Source organism: Calypte anna, chromosome 2 (genome assembly GCF_003957555.1).
Source record: "Calypte anna isolate BGI_N300 chromosome 2, bCalAnn1_v1.p, whole genome shotgun sequence".
Classification (NCBI taxonomy): Eukaryota; Metazoa; Chordata; class Aves; order Apodiformes; family Trochilidae; genus Calypte; species Calypte anna.
Window position 1 is genome coordinate 42817626 of NC_044245.1, and position 20008 is coordinate 42837633.

General features: G+C 45.4%; 1 protein-coding gene across 4 annotated transcripts in view; it reads left to right on the top strand.

The window, feature by feature from the left end:
• POMGNT2 (protein O-linked mannose N-acetylglucosaminyltransferase 2 (beta 1,4-)) overlaps positions 1-4015 on the top strand; it is a 32471-nt gene extending 28456 nt beyond the window's left edge. For 3 of the 4 annotated variants that reach the window (XM_030446326.1, XM_030446328.1, XM_030446330.1), the window contains one exon: positions 1713-4013. In XM_030446326.1, coding sequence (XP_030302186.1) covers positions 1804-3540 — 1737 coding nt within the window. In that variant the 5' untranslated portion in view covers positions 1713-1803 and the 3' untranslated portion in view covers positions 3541-4013. Of the gene's footprint in view, positions 1-1712 lie in introns of all 4 variants that reach the window. The other variant, XM_030446327.1, reaches the window with a different exon arrangement.
• The last annotated feature ends 15993 nt before the right edge of the window (positions 4016-20008 follow it).

A 20008-nucleotide genomic window follows, 5' to 3' on the forward strand; every position in this document is an offset into this window, starting at 1 on the left:
CAGACCACTTGCCAAAGGAGGTGGACTTCATTTCTGCTACATTTGAGTAGCCAGAGCTGCTCTGAGATTGAAATGAATTCATTGCTCAGATCCCCAGAGACCACCTCTTGAATCTGTGTGGCTTACAGCTAGCACTCACTTCTTTGGCATTATTCATCCTCCCACATAGCTCCAGTTCTTCCTAACACAGAGATCCCATGGGCTGTTGGGATCTTGCAAGCTATAGGAATCCCTTCTAGCTTCACTGAATTCCATGAATTTCATTTAATTCCAAGCTGCATGAACCAGACTGTAGGATCCAGTTTTTAGGCTGCAATATCTCATTTCAAAAGAACTCCCTTGACATTAGAAAAGGTGTCTTTGGTCCTAAATGTGTCTTGCTGTCTTCTTCCACTCCAGCATATAAGAACAAGCAGCTCTGGGTTAAAATGCTAAGGGATGGTTGCTTGGGATGTCAGAGCAGGAGCTTGAGACATTCCTTTTTTCCCCTCCCCCCAAACTTGCATCAAAGGGAGTTTAAATTGCCTTTAAACACTACAGTTAAAAACAGTCTAATCAGGTATGTACCAAGCAGAAATTTCCCTTCCTATAGTTCCCCATGAGTCGTGGCTGCAATTATTTACAGCCTGACTAGCAGTGAACCTTGATACGTAATAAAAATTGGAGCCTGTAAATACTGTAGATGAATCAATATCTCAATTGCAGTTCACAGTTGACAATATAATCAATACTCTGATATAAGACAGTAGTATTTCTACATAGAAAGAAAACAGTGGCAGAATCTCTTCCAGAACAGAAAATGAAACAGGGAGGCCTTGGAGCAGCACAAAAGAGATCCTGAGGTTGGGATGGGAAAACACCAGCACCAGAAACACTTCAAATATATTACCTTCCCATTTGTATCAGGGTTAGCTGTGCTAGTGCAAGTCAGACTCTCACTAAACAAAGATTTGATTGTTCCAATGAATCATTGGTTACTCCTGTAAAGAGCAGAGCTCTCCTCTCTCCCATGCTGCTACTTCTTTTGGAAGACAATGGTATCTCCTAGCCTTTGATCCCAGATTGCAGCCAAAGAAATGACTGAGTGACTTGGGAGTTCTCCTTCCGGCCCGCCTCAATACAATAAAGTTAAACTGAATGTTATGTTCACCACTTCATATTTTGTACTGGAATGGAGTGTAGCAAAATCTATACTTGGCAATACTCTTTGTACTATTGTTATCTGCACAGTAAAGGCAAGAGTTAGAGTTGGGTACTTGCAACTGTGCAAAAGTCCTGTGTGGCATTCAGGGAGAAGGAGCTGGATCTCCCAAGCTGTGTGCAAGTAGCCCAGTGATTGCAGTGCTGTCCTTCTGCTTGCTGTTGGACTGGTCTGTAAAAAGCAGAGTGAGCCAAAGTCCCAGGGAACATACCACTCATCCTCAAACTCTTTCAGTTTTTCTGCTCCAAAAGGGTAGAAATGAAAATGAGAGGAAGCCTTCCTGTAGAGCAGTTTGCAGTTCTGTTTGCCTTTGTTGGTTTTTTTTTGGGGGGGGGGGGTTGAGTAGTTCTTTGGCACCCATTCTACTTTTCCCCCATTCCCTGGAAGGGAGAAAATTGCTGAAAAAAAAATAAAAAAGCCTAAACTCTCTTGGATAGTCTTGAAACGTGATTTATGGCAGAGCTACAAACCTGCTGTTTAATTGGGGCCTTTCTTGCTTTGCTTCCCACAGGTCCTCGCCCTCATCATGTCAAGGAGTGTTAATGATGTGTTCCCTCTCCATTGCATTCCCCACCTGTCATCTTGCTAGGATCTGATACAGAATGAACATAGCAGCTGTGTTTAATGCCCTGCTCGTGTCTGTCCTGGCTGCCGTGCTGTGGAAGTACTTCAAGCTGCGTGAGCATGCCTTCGGGGTCGAGGAGGAGTTGGTCCTCATGCGTCAGTCTCAGGAACTCTCTCAGGTTCAGATTGACTACCACGCAGCTCTGCAGGCCCTGGTGGAGGAGGGTACCAGGATGGTGTGCACTGGCAAGATGCACACCGATCGCATCTGTCGCTTTGAGTCCCTCTGCTACTCTACCGAGGCTGAGGAGTTTGTCTACTTTCACAGCAACTCCTCAGTCATGCTGCCCAACCTGGGTTCCCGGAGGTTCCAGCCAGCTCTGCTCGACCTCTCTTCGGTGGAGGATCACAACACCCAGTACTTCAATTTTGTGGAGCTGCCAGCTGCTGCCCTGAAATTTATGCCAAAGCCGGTCTTTGTGCCTGACGTTGCACTGATTGCCAACAGGTTCAACCCAGACAACTTGATGCACGTCTTTCATGACGACCTCCTCCCGATTTATTACACCATGCAGCAGTTCTCTGATTTAGATCTGGAGGCAAGGCTCTTCTTCATGGAAGGGTGGAGTGAAGGTGCTCACTTTGACCTCTACAAGTTACTGAGTAACAAGCAGCCACTCCTCAGGGAGCAGCTTAAAACCCTGGGCAGGCTCGTCTGCTTTACCAAAGCTTACGTGGGACTGTCCAAAATCACCACCTGGTACCAGTACGGATTTGTCCAGCCACAAGGGCCAAAAGCTAACATTTTGGTTTCTGGTAACGAGATCAGGCAGTTCACCAAATTCATGATGCAGAAGCTGAACGTCAGCTTGGAGGAAAGCTCCAATGAGGAGTACATCGTAGTGTTCAGTCGAACAATCAACAGACTTATCCTAAATGAGGCAGAACTAATCCTGGCTCTCGCTCAGGAGTTTCAGATGAAAACCATTACTGTCTCTCTGGAGGAGCATTCATTTTCTGACATTGTCCGGTTGATCAGCAATGCATCCATGCTGGTCAGCATGCATGGGGCTCAATTAGTCATGTCTCTCTTCCTGCCAAGAGGTGCCACAGTGGTGGAGCTCTTTCCTTATGCTATCAACCCTGAACACTATACCCCTTATAAAACCCTGGCAACCCTTCCTGGCATGGACTTGCAGTACATTGCGTGGCAGAACACCGTCAGGGAAGACACCATTACCTACCCAGACAGACCTTGGGATCAGGGTGGGATTGCTCATCTGGACAAAGCTGAACAGGAGCGCATCATTAAGAGCACGGAGGTGCCGCGGCACCTCTGCTGCCGCAACCCCGAGTGGCTGTTCCGTGCCTACCAGGACACGAAGGTGAACATCCCTTCTCTCATCCATGTCATCAGGCAGACCGTGAAGTCTAAGCCTGGGCCCAAAAAGCAGAAGTGGTCCGGTAGCCTCTACCCTGGCAAAGTGAGGGATGCCAAGTGTCAAGCCTCTGTCCAGGGCACAAGCGAAGCTAAACTTTCCGTGTCCTGGCATATCCCCTGGAACCTGAAGTACCTGAAGGTCAGAGAAGTGAAATATGAGGTGTGGATACAAGAGCAAGGGGAAAACACTTACATGCCTTATATACTGTCTCACCAGAATCACACCTTCTCAGAAAACATTAAGCCCTTCACAGTATATCTGGTGTGGATACGCTGCATCTTCAACAAAAATCTCCTGGGACCTTTTGCAGATGTGCTCTTGTGTAGTACATAACCTGTTGCACTACCTGTACAGCTCTGCCCTGCTCTCCACTTCATCTGTGGTTTAAAACTTCATGTTCTGTAGTTTGTAGAGGGCTGAAGAAGACTAGACTGTACCAGTGCCTAAGTGTCCATTTTATTGCACTCCACATGTGTTCTTTAAATGGTATTTATTTCCGGTGAGTGTTACAAAACCCCCAAACCTCTGTGTTCTTCAAAGTAACTTCCAGAGGTTAAGTTACATGCTGAATACCTGTAATCAAAAACAGAATGGAAGTGAATTGTGTGTGTCTTGGTTGTGATTTAAATTTGTTTCTATTGTGTGGTGAGTATTTAAGCACAGCGTGAAGCTGCAGTTAATTCCATGGCTAGGTGGGCAATTCTCATCAGCTTTTTCCTTGTAAGTTATTTTTTTTCAATAACTCTGTCTGTAACTTTGAGTTCAAAATTTGGTATGAGAGCCTTCATTAAACTGCTGTAAACCTCCTTAATATTTTTTTGCTTTTTATTACTGGTCAAAATCATTATTGCAGTAGATTTATTTTTTGCTGTGATAAATCGCATACATGGGCGGGTTTTTACTGTTCATATTTTGACTTGAGAGAATGAAACTACAGTGTCAGCTTCATGTTTAAAATCAGATTTTACCACACCTCAATAGCAAAGGGCTGGGGTAGCAGATGGGAGATAGAAGGGATGGAGTGGAAAAAATAATTTGCTGTGGTTTATCGTGTTTTCATTTTGTGAGTTACACACAGGTCTGTGGGAAAGGAAGTGGATGGTTTGGAAGTGGGGCGGGGGGGATGTGGAGGTTGCACAGCAGTCTGATCAAGAAAATTTTTTTGGTGTTGCTCAAAAAATCCATCGGTAATAGCTGCTAACAGGTACATGCTTTGCTAAGTATGAGTCAGGTGGTTGCAAAGGGAAGCCTTCTGGGCACAGGTTTTCCTGAATGTTGGTGGGAAGAAGCAGAGTCAGGCAGGTAGGGGAGCTCCAGAGCATGTGGCAGGGGTTGTGCTGATGGGATTCACACCTCTGTTGCCCCAGGGAGGAGAGTAGTTTGTTCTATACTGACACTCATTTTCCCTGAGATCAGAATTCAGCTTCATTGCTGGGGTAATGCACTGACTACTTCAGATCTAGCCCTGCAAAATTCTTCCTTAGGTGGAGCTCCTACATGGTGGTGTCTTTGAAAAACAGATGTGTCAAAAGTACAGCTCTTGGGGAAGAGAGGAAAAAAGGCTGCAGGAGCGTGAGATGTTTTCCTGCTAGATTGGTATCCTCCACAGTTTATAACCAGTGTTAAAGCAACCAGAAAAGTGCTTTGTTCTCTTCTTCCTCCCAGGTCCCCACTGTCCTCTCAAGGTCTGGATAGATGTTTGAACAGCAGGATAAATGGCTTGCTTTCTGAGTGATGGGCTGATAGATGAGTGTCTCAAGGCAGGATTAAGAGTTCTAGAGAGAGGGGAAGAAAAACATTGCTGTACAAATAAGACAAGAAACAGGAGAGTTGAAAAGTGTGTTGAAACATCACAGTACAACAATGGACCTTCACTTAAGTGCTAATTCTGTATAATTCTGTATATTAATTTTCACTGTATCTGTCTTTGTTTTCAAACACAGTTCTGATTTAACGGATGGGGGCGGGAGGGGGCATGACACAGAACAACAATCCCAAAATCTGTGTTTGCTTTGCCATTGTAGTCTTGCCAGCTAATAATTTTTGCCTTGATGTTTTAAAGGGGCATGTGAATACTCCTGCTGTTGTTTTCTTAGAACAAAATGAGCTTCTTGCTGAAGAGAATATCTAAGCTGTGCCCCCAAGCTTCCATGTGGCTGCACTTCACATACTATGAATGTCAGAGCCAACGTGAGAAAAACTCCATAAGCAGGCAACAGACATAAGAGCAGGCTATTTATGGGAGCCACCAGGACCTTTAGATCCCCAGGACCTCACTGACTAATCAGTTTCCACTCAGGAAAGGGTTTGCAGCAATCTTTCATCTTCACATCCACTGAAGCTGAAGGTAGTCCTGTGGCCACTGGCCATTCTTCTGCTGGCTGCCTCAAGGGTGGTGATGTTGGCACCCTACAAAGTCAGTACTGAGCGAGCCTTCAGAAGGCTGAAATCTTTTCAGCATTCGTTTTGCATCATTTCTCTGAAGTAATTTTCTTTGGGTGTGTGAGCTGCCTGTGTTCTCCTCACCCCTGTTCCTCCTGGGTGGTGTGTTAGGCTGTGTGCTGCTTTCCTGCATGCCTTTGTCAGTGCCTTTTCTAGCAATTCTTGCCTGTTATTTGTAGACCATCCCATTTCACTTAAAATTAGTTTTATATGATTGCAGATTTTCTAACATTTGCATATTGGTTACAGCACATTAACTATTTTCTTCTCGTATCCTAATGATCCTAATCAACAAAATTGGCTGCAAAGCAGTGAATGAAGTGTCATATATATGGATTTCCATGCTCTTAACTGCAGCATGAAGCAGTCTCTTGCATTCAGAGACTCCCTTTTTCCAGAAGGTAATCCAGTGTGCTTTCCAAAAAAATGTACATCCAGGTTCTGTCTTCCTCATCAGTGTTGTGAGTACTATATGAGGTGGAAACAAAATTAAAGGATTTTTTCCTTTTCAAATTCTGAGATAGCTGAACGCTGAAGTTGTGATGGTGACGTGGCCATTGGCAAACAGTAAATGCCTGCCCAGTAAAAGAGTAGCTACAGCAGAACCTCACTGCTATACCTAAATTCCTCCTCTGATGCATGCAGCACTGAGAGTACATGGCCTAGCCTGTGGCTCTCCTAAATCAGCCACAGTAATGTTATGCTGATTTATACTCCCTCCAGAGCTGGGATAGAGTGCTAGCATTTTCTTGTAGTGCATTTTCTTTCCTTTTAATAACTTTGCCATCAGAGCTCTGCAGGCCCATTCCATTTTTCACCTCTGATCCTCCCCAGCCCCACAGACTGTTTGTTTCCCTTGCCTCTTGTTAATAACCTCATAAATATTCTCATAAATATTCAGGAAAGCCCAGGAAATGCTACAGGCTTGGGGAGGAGTGGCTGGAGAGCTCCTCAGCAGAAAAAGAACTGGGGGTGAGGGTGGACAGTAAGCTCAACGTGAGGTAGCAGTGTGCCCAGGTGGCCAAGGAGGCCACCAGCATCCTGGCTTGTATCAGCAATAGTGTGGCCAGTGGGAGAAGGGAGTGACCATGCTCCTGTACTCAGCACTGGTGAGGCTGCAGCTCGAATACTGTGTTCAGTTCTGGGCCCCTCACTACAAGAAGGACATTGAGGTTCTGGAACATGTCCAGAGCAGAGCTACCAAGCTGGTGAGGGGCCCAGAGATCAAGACATATGAGAAGCAGCTGAGGGAACTGGGCATGTTTAGTTTGGAGAGGAGATTGAGGGGAAATCTCATTGCCCTCTACAACTACCTGAAAGGAGGTGGGTGTTGGCCTCTTCTCCGAAATGAATAATGACAGGACCAGAGGAAATCATAGAATCATAGAATTGGCTGGGTTGGAAGGGACCTCAGAGATCATCGAGTCCAACCCTTGAACCACCGTTGCAGTTGCTAGACCATGGCACTGAGTGCCACATCCAGTCTCTTTTTAAATATTTCCAGGAACGGAGAACCCACTACTTCCCTAGGCAGCCCATTCCAATGCCTGATCACTCCCTCCGTAAAGAAATTCTTTCTAATATCTAACCTAAATTTCCCCTGGCACAACTTAAGACCATGCCCTCTTGTCTTGTTGAAAGTCGTCTGGCAAAAGAGAAATGGTCTGAAGCTGCAGCAGAGGAGGTTTGGATTTGATATTAAGAAGAATTTCTTTACTGGAAGAAGGGTCAGGCACTGGAACAGCCTGCTCAGGTAGGTGGTTGAGCCACCATCCCTGGAGATATTTAAGAAATGTGTAGATGTGGCACTTCAGGGCATGCTCAAGTGGCTGAGATTGTAGGGGTTTTGGTTTTTTGCTTGTTGCATGTGTGTATGGTTGTACTTTGTGATCTCAGAGGTCCTTTCCAACCACACTGGGTCTGATCCTCTCACACAGCTTCCAACCTTTCGTGTTTGAACTCAAGAAAACCTGGTTTGACTATTGTCTGTTGAGGCCACTTCTTAATTATCAGAAGGAATGCTTGTCTGGTATTGCTTGAAGTTTAATCTTGTGACAACATTGCCCATGTGAAGGGGCTGGGACTACCCCTCCCACAGTGTTTAAGAAAGCAGGGCTGGAGCTGTGTTATAGAATCACAGAATGGAACCACATAATGGTGAGGGGTTGGAAGGGACCTCTGAGGATCATCTGGTCCAACCTCCCTGCTAGAGCAGGATCCCCTAGAGCTGGTTTGAGAAAAATGTATCCAGGCAGGTCTTGAATGTCTCCAGAGATGGAAACTCCACAACCTCCCTGGACAATCTATTGCACTGTTGTGCTACTCTCAGAGTGAAGAAGTATTTTCTTGTATTTAATTTAAATCTCTTGTGTTCCAGTTTGTGACCATTACCCCTCATTTGGTCACTGGGTACCACAGAGAAGAGTCTGGACCCATCCTCCTGACACCCACCCTTTAGCTATTTATAAACATTGATGAGGTCTCCCCTCAGCCTCTTTTTCTCTAAGCCAAATAGCCCAAGCTCTCAGCCATGCCTCACAGGGCAGGTGCTCCAGTCCCTTAATCATCCTAGTGGCCCTGTGCTGAACTTTCTCCAATAGTTTTTTGTCCTTCTTGAACTGGGGAGCACAGAACTGCACACAGTATTCCAGGTGAGGCCTCATCAGAGCAGAGCAGAGGGGGAGGATAACCTCCCTCAACATGCTGACCACACTCTTCTTAATGCACCCCAGGATGGCATTAAGACTTTATTTCCAAAACAGCTTTTGTTCCTCAGGCAAGCTCACAGGCTCCTTTTGACAACTGTTGTGCCAGAGATTTGCACCTTCCACCTTTGCATCATCTGGTTTTGGTCCCAGAACAAACACATTAAGCTCCCTGGCACTGTCTGGCCCCACTGTCTTGGAGGAAGAGAAATAGCTGGGATTAAATCCAACCCCCTCTGGGAGCAGTGCACAATGCTAATAGCAAGCTGGTCTCGAACTCACTGCTGCTGGTCTTGGCTGTGCTTACGAAGAGGGATCAGCTAAGAGGATTTCCTCTGGCTGCAGCTTCAGCTCTCATTTTAATTACCCAAAGCGCAGGAGCAGCCATCTGCTGTGGGAGGACTCCTTACTGATGTGTTTGAGGATGAAGAAGGACCAAATGGAGCATTTTCATCCCTGGAAGCATTCAAGGTCAGGTTGGAGAGGGCTCTGAGCATCCTGATCTAGTTGAACATGTCCCTGCTCACTGCAGCAAGGTTTGACTAGATGACTTTTAAGGGTCACTTCCAGCCCAGACCATTCTGTGATTTACCAAACTGCACACATGAGGTGTTGGAACAGGAGCTGCAAATTCCATGGTAATAGGGTTAACTACAGGATGGGGCTCTTCCATTGTGATAGTGACTAGCAGAGTCAGAGCAATCCCCTTGCTGTTAGTTTCCCACTGCTTATGGCCCTAACTCCCCCTCAAAAACCATATCCAAGAACAGAAATATTTCTGGAGAGGCTCAACTGTGATACAGCTCAGATGTGTTTCTTGACAAGGATGTGCTGCCACCAAGGCTGTGAAGAGCTGAGGCTTAAGGATGGCACTTGTCTTAAATGAACCACCCCATGCTGAAAATGGTGGCAGACCAGTTGCTCCAGAGGTGTAGCCTGGAAGAGCAGGGAGCGGGTTAGAGTAGCAGAGGTAGCAGAGGTTGAGGGCTGAAAAGCAATCCTGGGCTCTTCTCCAGGAAAGCCAGGACTAAGGCGTGGTGGAGGGACTTGTTCCAAGCAGCAGCCTGGCAGGTGGCATTTGGCATGATCACCTGTGGGAGCTCATAGAAGAAAAAAAAGCAGAAAAATTTTGGAGCACTCATTTACCAGCTCCTGGGGAATGTAAAACACTGGGAAATGTTGATGAAATCTTTTTTTTTCTGTTGCTTTTACATGAATCTTTCAAAGGTCCATTTGAGATAGCCTGTGCCCTACTGAAAGACTATCAGCATTCCCTGCATGGCTTTCATATTCTTCTTCCAGGCAGGATTTGTCCTCTACATGATGGAGAGTGGCTTAGAGGTGGGTGTCCTGAGCTTGCTCCCTCAGCTGGGTGGGGCATGAAGATCTCACTGAGGTATTTGTCAAGCAAGAAGGAGACACAATGGTGGTCTCCTGTGTGTGATGTACTCTTATGAGTCCAGCCCAGCTCCTGATATCCCTCTCTACAGCCAGTGAGTTTCCTTGGTGGGACACTGGAGCGGGGAGGGGGAGGTGGTGGCCACCAACTGATCCTCCTCTTGCCAGCCAGAGATGCTCCAGCACTTACACAGTGCACTTAGGCCTTGACAAGAAAGCAGAATCCTAAATCTCCTCCAGAAAACCCACGCATATCATAAATTATTACTGGCTGGTTGTGGTTTTGGGTTTGTTTGTTGGTTTTTTTTCCTGGCCCTATGGATTTCACCAGCTTTTGTCTTCCTTCTTCTCACAGGCTGCCAGTGGGTGACATGGGCAGGCAGTGACATGCTCTCTGCAGTCCAGACTGGTCACTCGGTGTGGCTTTTACATCTCCAAAAAGTGACTGATGGTATTTAATCAACATACTTAGTTTTGAAGAGTTCAAATTAATTTTTTTGTGGTTTTTTCTTCTTCTACTTTTTTTTTTTTTTTTTTTTTTTTTTTTTGTCTCCTACATCTCTCCCTCCCTGATTATTTTGGGCAGATTCTTTTCTCAAGGAAATAGTAAATCTTAAAAGCAATGATTGGGATTTCTTAGGGCTACCCTGGAGGGAAGGAAAACTAAAAGGAAAAGCAAACCCTTTAAAATACAGATTAAGAAATCCATTTGCAGGAGAAGTTCTGACCATTTCGTAGAAGATTCCAACAAGAAGTAACACAAAGTGCCTGTTTTGGCTTCATCACCTCAGTCTCTAACAATTCCATATGTTACTCAAGGTAAATAAATGTAGTACTGGACTATTTTTCAAATCTGTTTACCAATTTCTTTTTTTTTCTTCTATTTCAGGCCACCTTTTTGCACCTGTCTATAGGGCTCTGTGCACGCACCACTCAGGGATGTGTGGATGGCTTTTCCTGAGACACCAGTGCCTCACAGGACCCAGATCAATTTAAGACACTTAGGAAGTTACTTATTTTAAGACCCTGCGTGCAGGTGGTGTAGATGGCTCAGAGGCAGAGCTGCATTCAGGTGGGCTGGCAAGGGCTCTGACCTTGACTGATGATGAGTTGGTCCATCTGCAGAGCAAGGGGTTGTGACTTTCCAGAATCCCTGAGTGAAAGAGACTCTAGAAGCACAACATAATTTAATTTATATTAAACAAAAGGGTGACTTCAGCATCTTTATTGCTGTATCTCATCTGCTGCGCTGTATAAATAGCAGACTTATTTCTACAATATTTTTGCTTCTGGTGTCTGTGCAGTGTAAGGCAGGGTAGGTTTAGTGGATAAAAGAACACTTAATTTTTCCCTGCTGGACTTGTGGTAGGCAGACTCTTGGAACGACTTTCAGTGTGATGACTGACAGTCCATCTGTGCTGTGGGTGGTATGAGAAGCATCACCATCTGCATCTGTGTGAGGCACATCGTGGTCCTTATGTAAGAGAAGTCACCCCCCTCAGCATGTCCCCCCATGGGGGCTTGAGCCAAACCTTCTGCTAGCACAGAGCTGGCTGTGACCACAGCAAGCTGCTGAGAATTTGCATTGAGTTGTGAGCCTGGCCCTCCTTGTCACCCTCTCAAATTGCCCCTTCAGAACATGCTGATTACTAAATTAATTGTTGGCACGTTCAAAGGGATGAACTGAATAGCCTCCTGTTTGCTCAAAATAACTTGGCAGCAATCATCACCTTCAAATGCTGCTTAGTCCCACCATTGGGAAAGATGTCATCTTTAAAATTTAATTGAGTTTCCTTTTCTTCAGTATTTATTCAAACAGCTTGGTCGAATTTCCTGATATACCTTCTGGGTTAGCCCTGTCCCTGTATGCATAATGTAGCACCGACAAACATCCCTACCTACCATAAAATCTCTCTTCTCTCTCCTAGAAACTGCTTGCTCTTTTGTTCTTCCTTACCCTGAGGTTATTGAGGTTGTAGCTGTTGCCCCCTCAAGCTCAGCCAGCATGGCAATAAGGTGGCAGAGTCAGGACAGCCTGTGCACATACTGTCACTGGCAGTGATATCACTTTCCCATGGCATTTGGATTTCCCAGGGTATTTTCCTGTGGACATTCCTATCAGTATGACATTTCCATGGTAAGTGATTTTTCTCCTGCTTCTTCCATCCACCTGACAAAAACCTTCTGGGTACCAACATTTCCATCCACAAATGGGTACTGAAATGGCAGCTGCTGCATGGACCCTGACAGATCTCTTGTTTTGGGGTGTTTTCTCAAAAAAAAACCCAAACCAAAACAGAAGTGGATACCGGCTTTTCCCCATACTTCAGCCCCAGGTAGCCAGGTCTGATTGTATTCAGGGACCATTTGTGCCAGGAGTGTCCCCATGGGCACCTTGGAGGGTGGCAGTGCTTTCCCAGCAGATACAAGTCCACAGGTTTGGGTGTATGTGTCTCCACCTATATCACCACCCCCTTCTGACAGAGGGAGAGAAACACACTAATACCATTCTCTTTCAGATCCTGCCAGCCATGAAAAATCTTTCTTTCCTTTTTCTTCTTCCAAGTTCCTCTCCTATGACTATGATGAGGCTTTAGAGGAGCAATTTGAAATCTATTTGGCTTGAGAGAAAGAATGAAATTTAGGTTGGACATATTATCTGGGACAGACTGTTTGCAGGTGCTTTGGATTCTTATTCTTTTCCCACTTCTTTGTTGCTAAAATTTGGGCAGGAGTTGACTCTGCAGGACGTCCTCTGGTTTTTGATGCTGCCTGGAAGATGCTGTCTCCTTGGAGAGGGAATACAAGGAGACATCACTGCTTCAGCTCCAAGGGGGGCAGACACCACAGTCACACATCCCAGCTCCTTCTGTGAGAACACTTTGTTTCTTTGACAATTTTACCTCCCTCCCACTGCACAAGAGCTCTATTAGGGAGACAATCACTTTTAAATTGAAAAAACTAAATTCCAGTGCTAGGTTCCCATTTAAAAACTAGTTTTGAAAGAACTGTCAACAGTTCCTTAGGGTTTAGAGGGTGTTTTATATAGTGACTGTTTCCTTTTCCCAGGGAGGAGAAGGGCTGAGAACCCCATAGGGCTGACCTGAGATTTCCTGCCTGCAATGCAGAATTTTAGGTGGAAATCTCAGGGCGGCCTTTTCCCCCTACAGCTGTGCTGCAATGCTCCGTTGCAGCCATGTAGATAGAAAAAAACAAACAAAAAAACCAAACAAAAAACCACCTACCAAAAAGCAGCTGGCTTCATTCTCTGTATCATATGTTTTCCTTCTAGGTGCCATCACCTTTCAGAGCAAGGACCTAATTAAAACTTGTTCCTACACAAAAGGACAGGATTTCTTACAGCCCATGCTAGGGACCTCAGATTATGGTGACTATAGCAGTGGGGTAGGTGCAGGTGGCAGGTATATAATACCAGGCTATCTGATCGACACAGCTGCCTGTGTGGTTTTTCCCAAGGCAAGCACCTCTGCTCTTACCCTGCTCCTACTGAGCTTATCCTAATCCCATAAAAAGCAAGAGCAGAGTGCATCGGTGACCAGTTTGATGCATCCTTGTCAGAAGCCCCGTGCATAAACAAGCACAGGCAAGGATTTTGGCTCTGCTTTCTCAGCTCTCTTTCAAAGCAGTAACACTTCAGGGAAAAAACAAACAGAACAAAACCAAAATTACCCAGGCAGAGCAGTAGTGCCCCTTGGTTTCTGCTGCTCCAGGCCAGATAAACCACTAACCTGGAAACACTCTCTGCTTGGCGGAAATAAAAAGAACCCATTAAAGCCAATCCCATATAATCTTTAGGAAAATATTACCACCATCAGGTGATCAATAGTTTCAGGAGCAAGCAAACATGTCTAAACCAGGTGCAGTCAGAGCATCCAACTGCAGCTCCAGGGAGCTTTTCCCTTTTTTCTAATTTTCCCTGTCCCGATTTTATAGCTTTTTTCCAAACTCTTTGCCTTCATGTAAACAACCACATGGGTTGCAGAGGAATAAACAAAAATCAGGCCCTTGAATGCAATTGCTTACTGGGAAAAAGACCAAAGCAGAGAGCCATGAAATACATCGTACAGTGTTGCAGGCACAGCCAGGTTAGCTGGGGCTGTGAAACGGGGGGGCTCCTGTTGCCTGGGCTGTCCTTGGAGCCTGCTTATCTTTACACAGATTTACAGCAGAGTGGCAAATCTGAAGCTGCCTGTAAAAGGGACCTATCAATTGCTTAGCCCTGAATCTCTGTGCCTCATGGGGGAGCCCAATCCTTACTACAGAGTCAAAGCAGACCTAAATCCCCCCCCCTGCTCTTTTTTTTTTTACTTTAGCCTGACCTTTTATGATTTTGCAAGGAAACACTGGGAAATGCAAACTATCTATAAATGCAAACTAACTGCAAATTGATAGCTTGAGGCAGAGGCAACAAAAACCATAAAAACAGTGCCTATTTCTATCTACAGTGTTTAAATAACAGGTACCTCTAGCAGAAGCATTCACCTGCTGTACATTTACAGCTACCTCAGCTCAGCTTTCCAGCTACCAAGAGTTCCAGGTACTTTGGACCTCAATCTTTGCTGTTTCCCCTTAATGTCTTGCCTACTGATAGCCACAGTCTTGCAGCACACCAAGTGACAAGACTTTGGGCTGCTTCAATAAGCTTGATTTACTCACGTGAAACCAGAAATCACTGGGAGTCAGCTGCCTGTCATTCACTTGGAGGTGCATCTTAGGGTAATTAATTTCCCAATTTAGCTAAGAAGGCAGCTCAAACCCTGCTGTCTATGGGGGGCACAGGTGAAGCAGGGCTTCAAAGGAAAACACTGCTGCTCATGGGCTCATTCTGTTTTCCCATTATCAGAGCTGCCTCCATGGTGAAGCCAGGGTGAGCTCCAGGGGCAGGGTCAGCACATGGTGATGGTTTTCATCTGGCATCCCCCGTTGGGCCCCCCTGGCTACCTAGTCCCTGAGATGTGAGCTGGTTTTTTCTTAGTTAACCCAGCATGACAGTTCCAGCTGGTCCTAAGCCATTGTAATTAATGCCACATCTTTTGTATGTCTCTCTGGGTTTCAGACTCCTGGCCCAGGTTCCTGCCAGCTCTCATCAGCTGCCCTACCTGTGCTGGCAGCTCAGCAACACAGCAGCAAGCAAGGACAAGGACCAAGAGAACTGCCAAGAGATAGAGGCCAAAAGGAGAACCACTCTAGAAAAGAGGTTCCAGAAGAGAGTCCCTTGGAGATCTGCAGTAGACTGGTCCTCAGGCTTCATGTTTCAGATGACCAAGGGGGGTAGGTGAAGGCTGAACATTAGGAAGAAATCCTTCACTGTGAGACACTGGCACAGGTTGCCCAGGGAAGTTGTGGATGTCTCATCCCTGAAATATTCAAGACCAGGTTGGATGGGTCTTGGAGCAACTTGGTCTAATGGGAGGTGTCCCTGCCCACGACAGGGTTGAAACTAGGTGATCTTTAAGGCCCCTTCAAACCCAAAACATTCTATGACTGTTATGCTCTAGGTGTGAGTTTCGGGCTCTCCATCCAGAGGGGTGACCTCTGCCACATGAGAGGGTTATTTCAGAGGAGCCACACGTGTTCCCCTCTATTCTCCATCTTTCCTCCTATCTTGAGAGACCACACAATGAATAGCAACAGGTGCCCTCCAAAGGGTTTCACTTGTGGAGACTATTAAAAAAAAAAAAAAAAAAAAAAAGCAGACACTGTATTTTGCCACTATATTGCTAAAACAGATAAAGGTTGTGCAAGCCAACAATGCACTTGTAGATGAGAACTGCTTGATGACTTCTCTGTGAGAAATCAAATATCTGATCTTTAACTACTAAGTTTCAGGTGAAACTTTCTGATCCACCCATTGGCAAATGGGAAAAGGAGCAAGCCCTCCAAACTTTGGCTCTTCCCAAGAAAACTGGGGGAAAGCCGTGTTCTGCTTGTGCTCAGAGGCTGGCATTTCAATGTCTAGTTCAATGCCTGGATTTCAGGATTGCTTTGGCATCATCTTTCTGGGATGTTATTGGGGCTGAAATGCAGAATTCATGAGTGTTTTATTAGCTGCTCCTTTACCTTTGGAGGGAACATCTATTGTTTATTACTTGAAGAGAAATACAAAGGTTACACTGAGTTGTTTTTTTTAAATAACTTCCCTCCAGTCGTCTAATACAGTGGCTGCTTAATCTCTGTGCAGGAGAGGATCCCAAAACCATGGGAATGTGTTTGAAAAAAAAACACATGAAAACCTCCATCTCTCTGGGCAGAGGCAATAGGGGAGGAGAAACCTGGGGCAGGGGCTTTGGCAGAGGGGATGGAGAGGCAGGTGGAGGGGGGATTACACTGCAGGGTGACCCAGCAGCAGGACGAAATATGGTCCTGTGAAGAATCAATTAATTTTGATTAATAGCTGACTATGTAAAAAAAACTTGTCCAGATCTCCTCATGGATAATTAATAAGCAGAAATAAATTGCTGGCTGAGAACCGCTCACCTTGTTCTTTTTATTGTAAGTATTTTGTGTGTGTTGTCACATTAAAAGCAACACAAAAACTTAGCTGCATGTGCTCAGTACAGGCATCTGTATAAAATCCAAGGAAAATGAGCTGTGGAGAGCTGGAGAGCTCTTAAAAGAGGAATGCTTTATAGAGGGGAAAAAAAAAAATTGGCATTAGAAAGATATCCAGCAGGTTTTTCTCCTCTCGGGCTGGTTATGTTTTATATTTGTTATGGGATAGGTGAAGCTGGGCCCAAGCTATTAATCCAAACCAGAGGAAGAGTGTTCATCTGAGAAATATTTTCCTACCTGCCAAACCTCTTTTCCCAACATGTGGAAAAATCATTTTCCCACCCATGCGGTTGGTTGCAGCTGTACCTTGTGTCTCCAGGGATTTAGGATTTTTAAATTTCTCTGCGGGATTTAATCTTTAAATTCTCTTCCTTTGCAGAGGGAGAAAAAAGGGAAAAATAATGGTGTTTGTAAGAAGGGCCACGAGGTAAGGAACTGATGGAGGGGTGTAGAATGACGCCAGCCTCAGAGATGTGTCAGTCAGGTTTTGCTGGGATGCTCCTGGCCAGCTCCTCTGCTGTGGGATTGCCCTTTGTGGGATTGCCCTTTGTGGGATTAGGCTTTCAGCTACAGCTGCAGGTCAGAGCTCAGAAACAAAACTTCTCTCTGTTCTACTCCTCAGCAAACCCTTTGAAGTCCATCTGGCTTCAAATCCCAGGCCCCTAGCTGTGCCCCCTCCTCTGCTCAGGACCTAAGTGCCCCTTGGCCCCTGGTAGCCAAGAAGGGGAGAGGCTGAGCCAAGGCTGGTTGGTGCTACTTGGTTGCCTCCCTCCAATGCATTGGCTCCAGCTCCGGAGTCTCCTGCCAGCCCATGGGGACCCCAGTCAAAATCTGGGGTCCAGGAGAGCTCAGTGACCACCATGAGCTACTCCTGTCCCCATGCCAAGAGAAGCATGAGGTGGTCCTGCCAGATAGCCTGTGGTGTTTGTGTTGGTTATTACTTGAAATAAATAAAATACTGGGGGGAAAAACCACAAAAAAGAGAGCAAAGAGATGTAGATTAGAAAACACACTAAGAGGGTGAGAAATAGAGTAAACCATGTCCCTAGCAGACAGCAACCCATCCTTGAGAAACAGGCCTGCAAGACAGATGGAAAGAATACTCCCATAACTTATCTTGCTTACAGCCTTGAGCACTAAGTAGAAAACACTGCCTAATTGGATGTACTGCATTAGCATATCATTAGCATATCAGTATGATATTAACATACTAAAATACCCACCCATAGGCTGGAGGGGCCTCTGCTAACAAAAAGCCCTCTACCCTCTGAACAAGTGTGGTGAAATTTTTAAGCACTGTCACTTCAAGTGGAAGCAAAGAATTGGTTAACCGATCATGTACAGGAGTGATAGAATATAATTAGAGATGAAGTAATTTTCCATTTTTCTGTATCCCCCAAATTTCAGGATGTGGAGTTTGCTTTGTGAAATACCACCTGGCTCCCTTTTCTGCACAGAACTGGGTATTAAAGCAAGCATCTCAACTCTGATTGTGGATCAGCTTCTTGCACACCAAGTGATGGACCCCACTTTTGGGACAACAGCATGGCAGTGGAACCCCCGAGCACCAGAACCTCATCCCACACAGTGCCTCTCAGCATCACCCATTGCACAGGGCTGCTAGGTGAGCACAGCATCCCCTTGCACCTGGTGAGCTGCACCTGAGGTGTGTTCTGTCGTCTTGGACCCTTTCTAACACCAGCACTTATGGGAAGCACCCAGAGGCAGCTCTCTGATGGTCCCAGTGTCCTCCAGTGTCTCATCTGGAAACATACACAGCCCCAGCATCCTTGTACCTGAAGTTGGATTGAGCATATGGGTGGGGGATAAGGGTTTTGGGGAAAGAGTTTGGATAAGGAAGACTTACATGGCTTCAATGGGAATGTTGCTTTTACCCAAGGATTTTAATTTCTTTAATTAGTGAAGCTGTAGAAGTCTCCTTAGAAACCACCGCAATGATGGATTTAACCCACAGATTTCTTCTGTTCCCTGAAAAGGGGGTGTCCTACTTTCTCCTCTGCCCACTCCTGTCTCCTCTCTCTCTCCTCTTCTACCTCACTATGGGTGCTGCACCTCCTGCTACCCCCTTTGCCCAAAAACTGGAGCACTGAAGCCCTTATGAAAAGAGGCCTGAGCCACATCCTCAAAATGGGGTTAGAAACGGGGTCTTGGCTCCAGACTTTCCATCCCCATGGAAGACATCAGGAATGTAGCAGTGGAGTGGCAGCTGCAGAAACAGGACCTGAGGTAATGGTGGGAGACTTGTCCTCCCAAGTCCTGCCTCAGGCAGCTCTTGCTTTCTTCCTTAAGTCACTGCTGGCTCCACTCAAGGCTTTTTTTTTTTTTTTTTTTTTTTTTTTTTTTTTTTTTTTTTTTTTTTTTTGAGGTTTTTTAAGGTTTTTTTGTTTGGGTTTTTTTTAGCATAAACCTGGTACAAAACTACCAGGAGCTGAGTGTGATCATTTTTGATACCTATCACAGAGAGTGTCCTGGGCTGAGATAAAAGTTGGCTTTTTTTTTCCTTATATCACCTCCACAACCACTACCTTTATAACAGAGGTATTGGGGTTTTTTTTAACATTTACATTGTTTGTTATTTTGAAAATATTTATTCATTAAAATATTTATTACAGGTAAAAATGCCTCACCAGGCTGTTGGTGGAATAAATGATGGAATCTTTATGGAAAAAGAAGGAGAACATTTTTTTTTTCATGTCCATTATCTGATTGCATAAATATGCATCCCAGCTCAGGAGATGGCTGCCCGGGTCAGGGCAGTTCACAACCCAGCAGAAGCTGGGCTCTCCCCTTAGCTGTGTACCACACTACCCATCATTAATGATGGGTATCTTTAATTATAAACTTGCTTTGATAACCTTACTCCCAGGAATTGCTCATCAGACATCTTCTACCAACCTTGTGAGCCCATTTCTTCAAGTGATCTGCCAATAAATGACTTCCCCTCATGCCAGCCTGCCTTTGTGTCCACCACCCCCGGTAGTTCATCAACTTCTGCAACCACCACTGCACTGCTGAGGTTGGGGGAAATGTTTTAATGCAAAATGAATGATGGCTGCCCCTGTATGTGTCAGCTATGGGTTCAGGTTTGCTGCTGCAGCATGTCAGAAGATGCTAACACCATGTACCTACACCCTCCTCTGTCCTTCCAAAAGCTTAAACTCTCACATCACCAGATTAAAAAAAAAAAAGTAATGCACTGGATCACTGTAGCCATTCTCAGTCTTTCTTTTTCCTGTCTCATGCATGATTTTCTTCCTTGCTGTAATTTTGGGGTTTGATGAGCTGAGAGGACTTGACTGATCTCAAGCTAACCACATTCTTGTGATGTCACCATATGCAGCCTGAAAGGATGCATTTCTTTCATGCAAGATGGCAGAGGTGAGGGAGCTCCAGGCCAGCTGCATGGAGCTGTCCTGCCTGGCAAATCCCAGTGGTCAGGACAGAGGAGAAGCAGCAGAGGTTTGTCTCAAAGCTACTGCAAGTAATGCTGGGCTGTATCTGCTCTGCCCCTGTGGGTACCTCTGTGGTGTTCAAACCTTGGCCATGTCAACTAATAAATAGCCCTGGTTTTAGAGGCCTTGTTAAGCCTTTTTTTTTTTTTTTTTTTTTAAAGTAAATCCACAGATGCCATGCATAAGAGAGCTGTATCTTCTCCAGGGCAG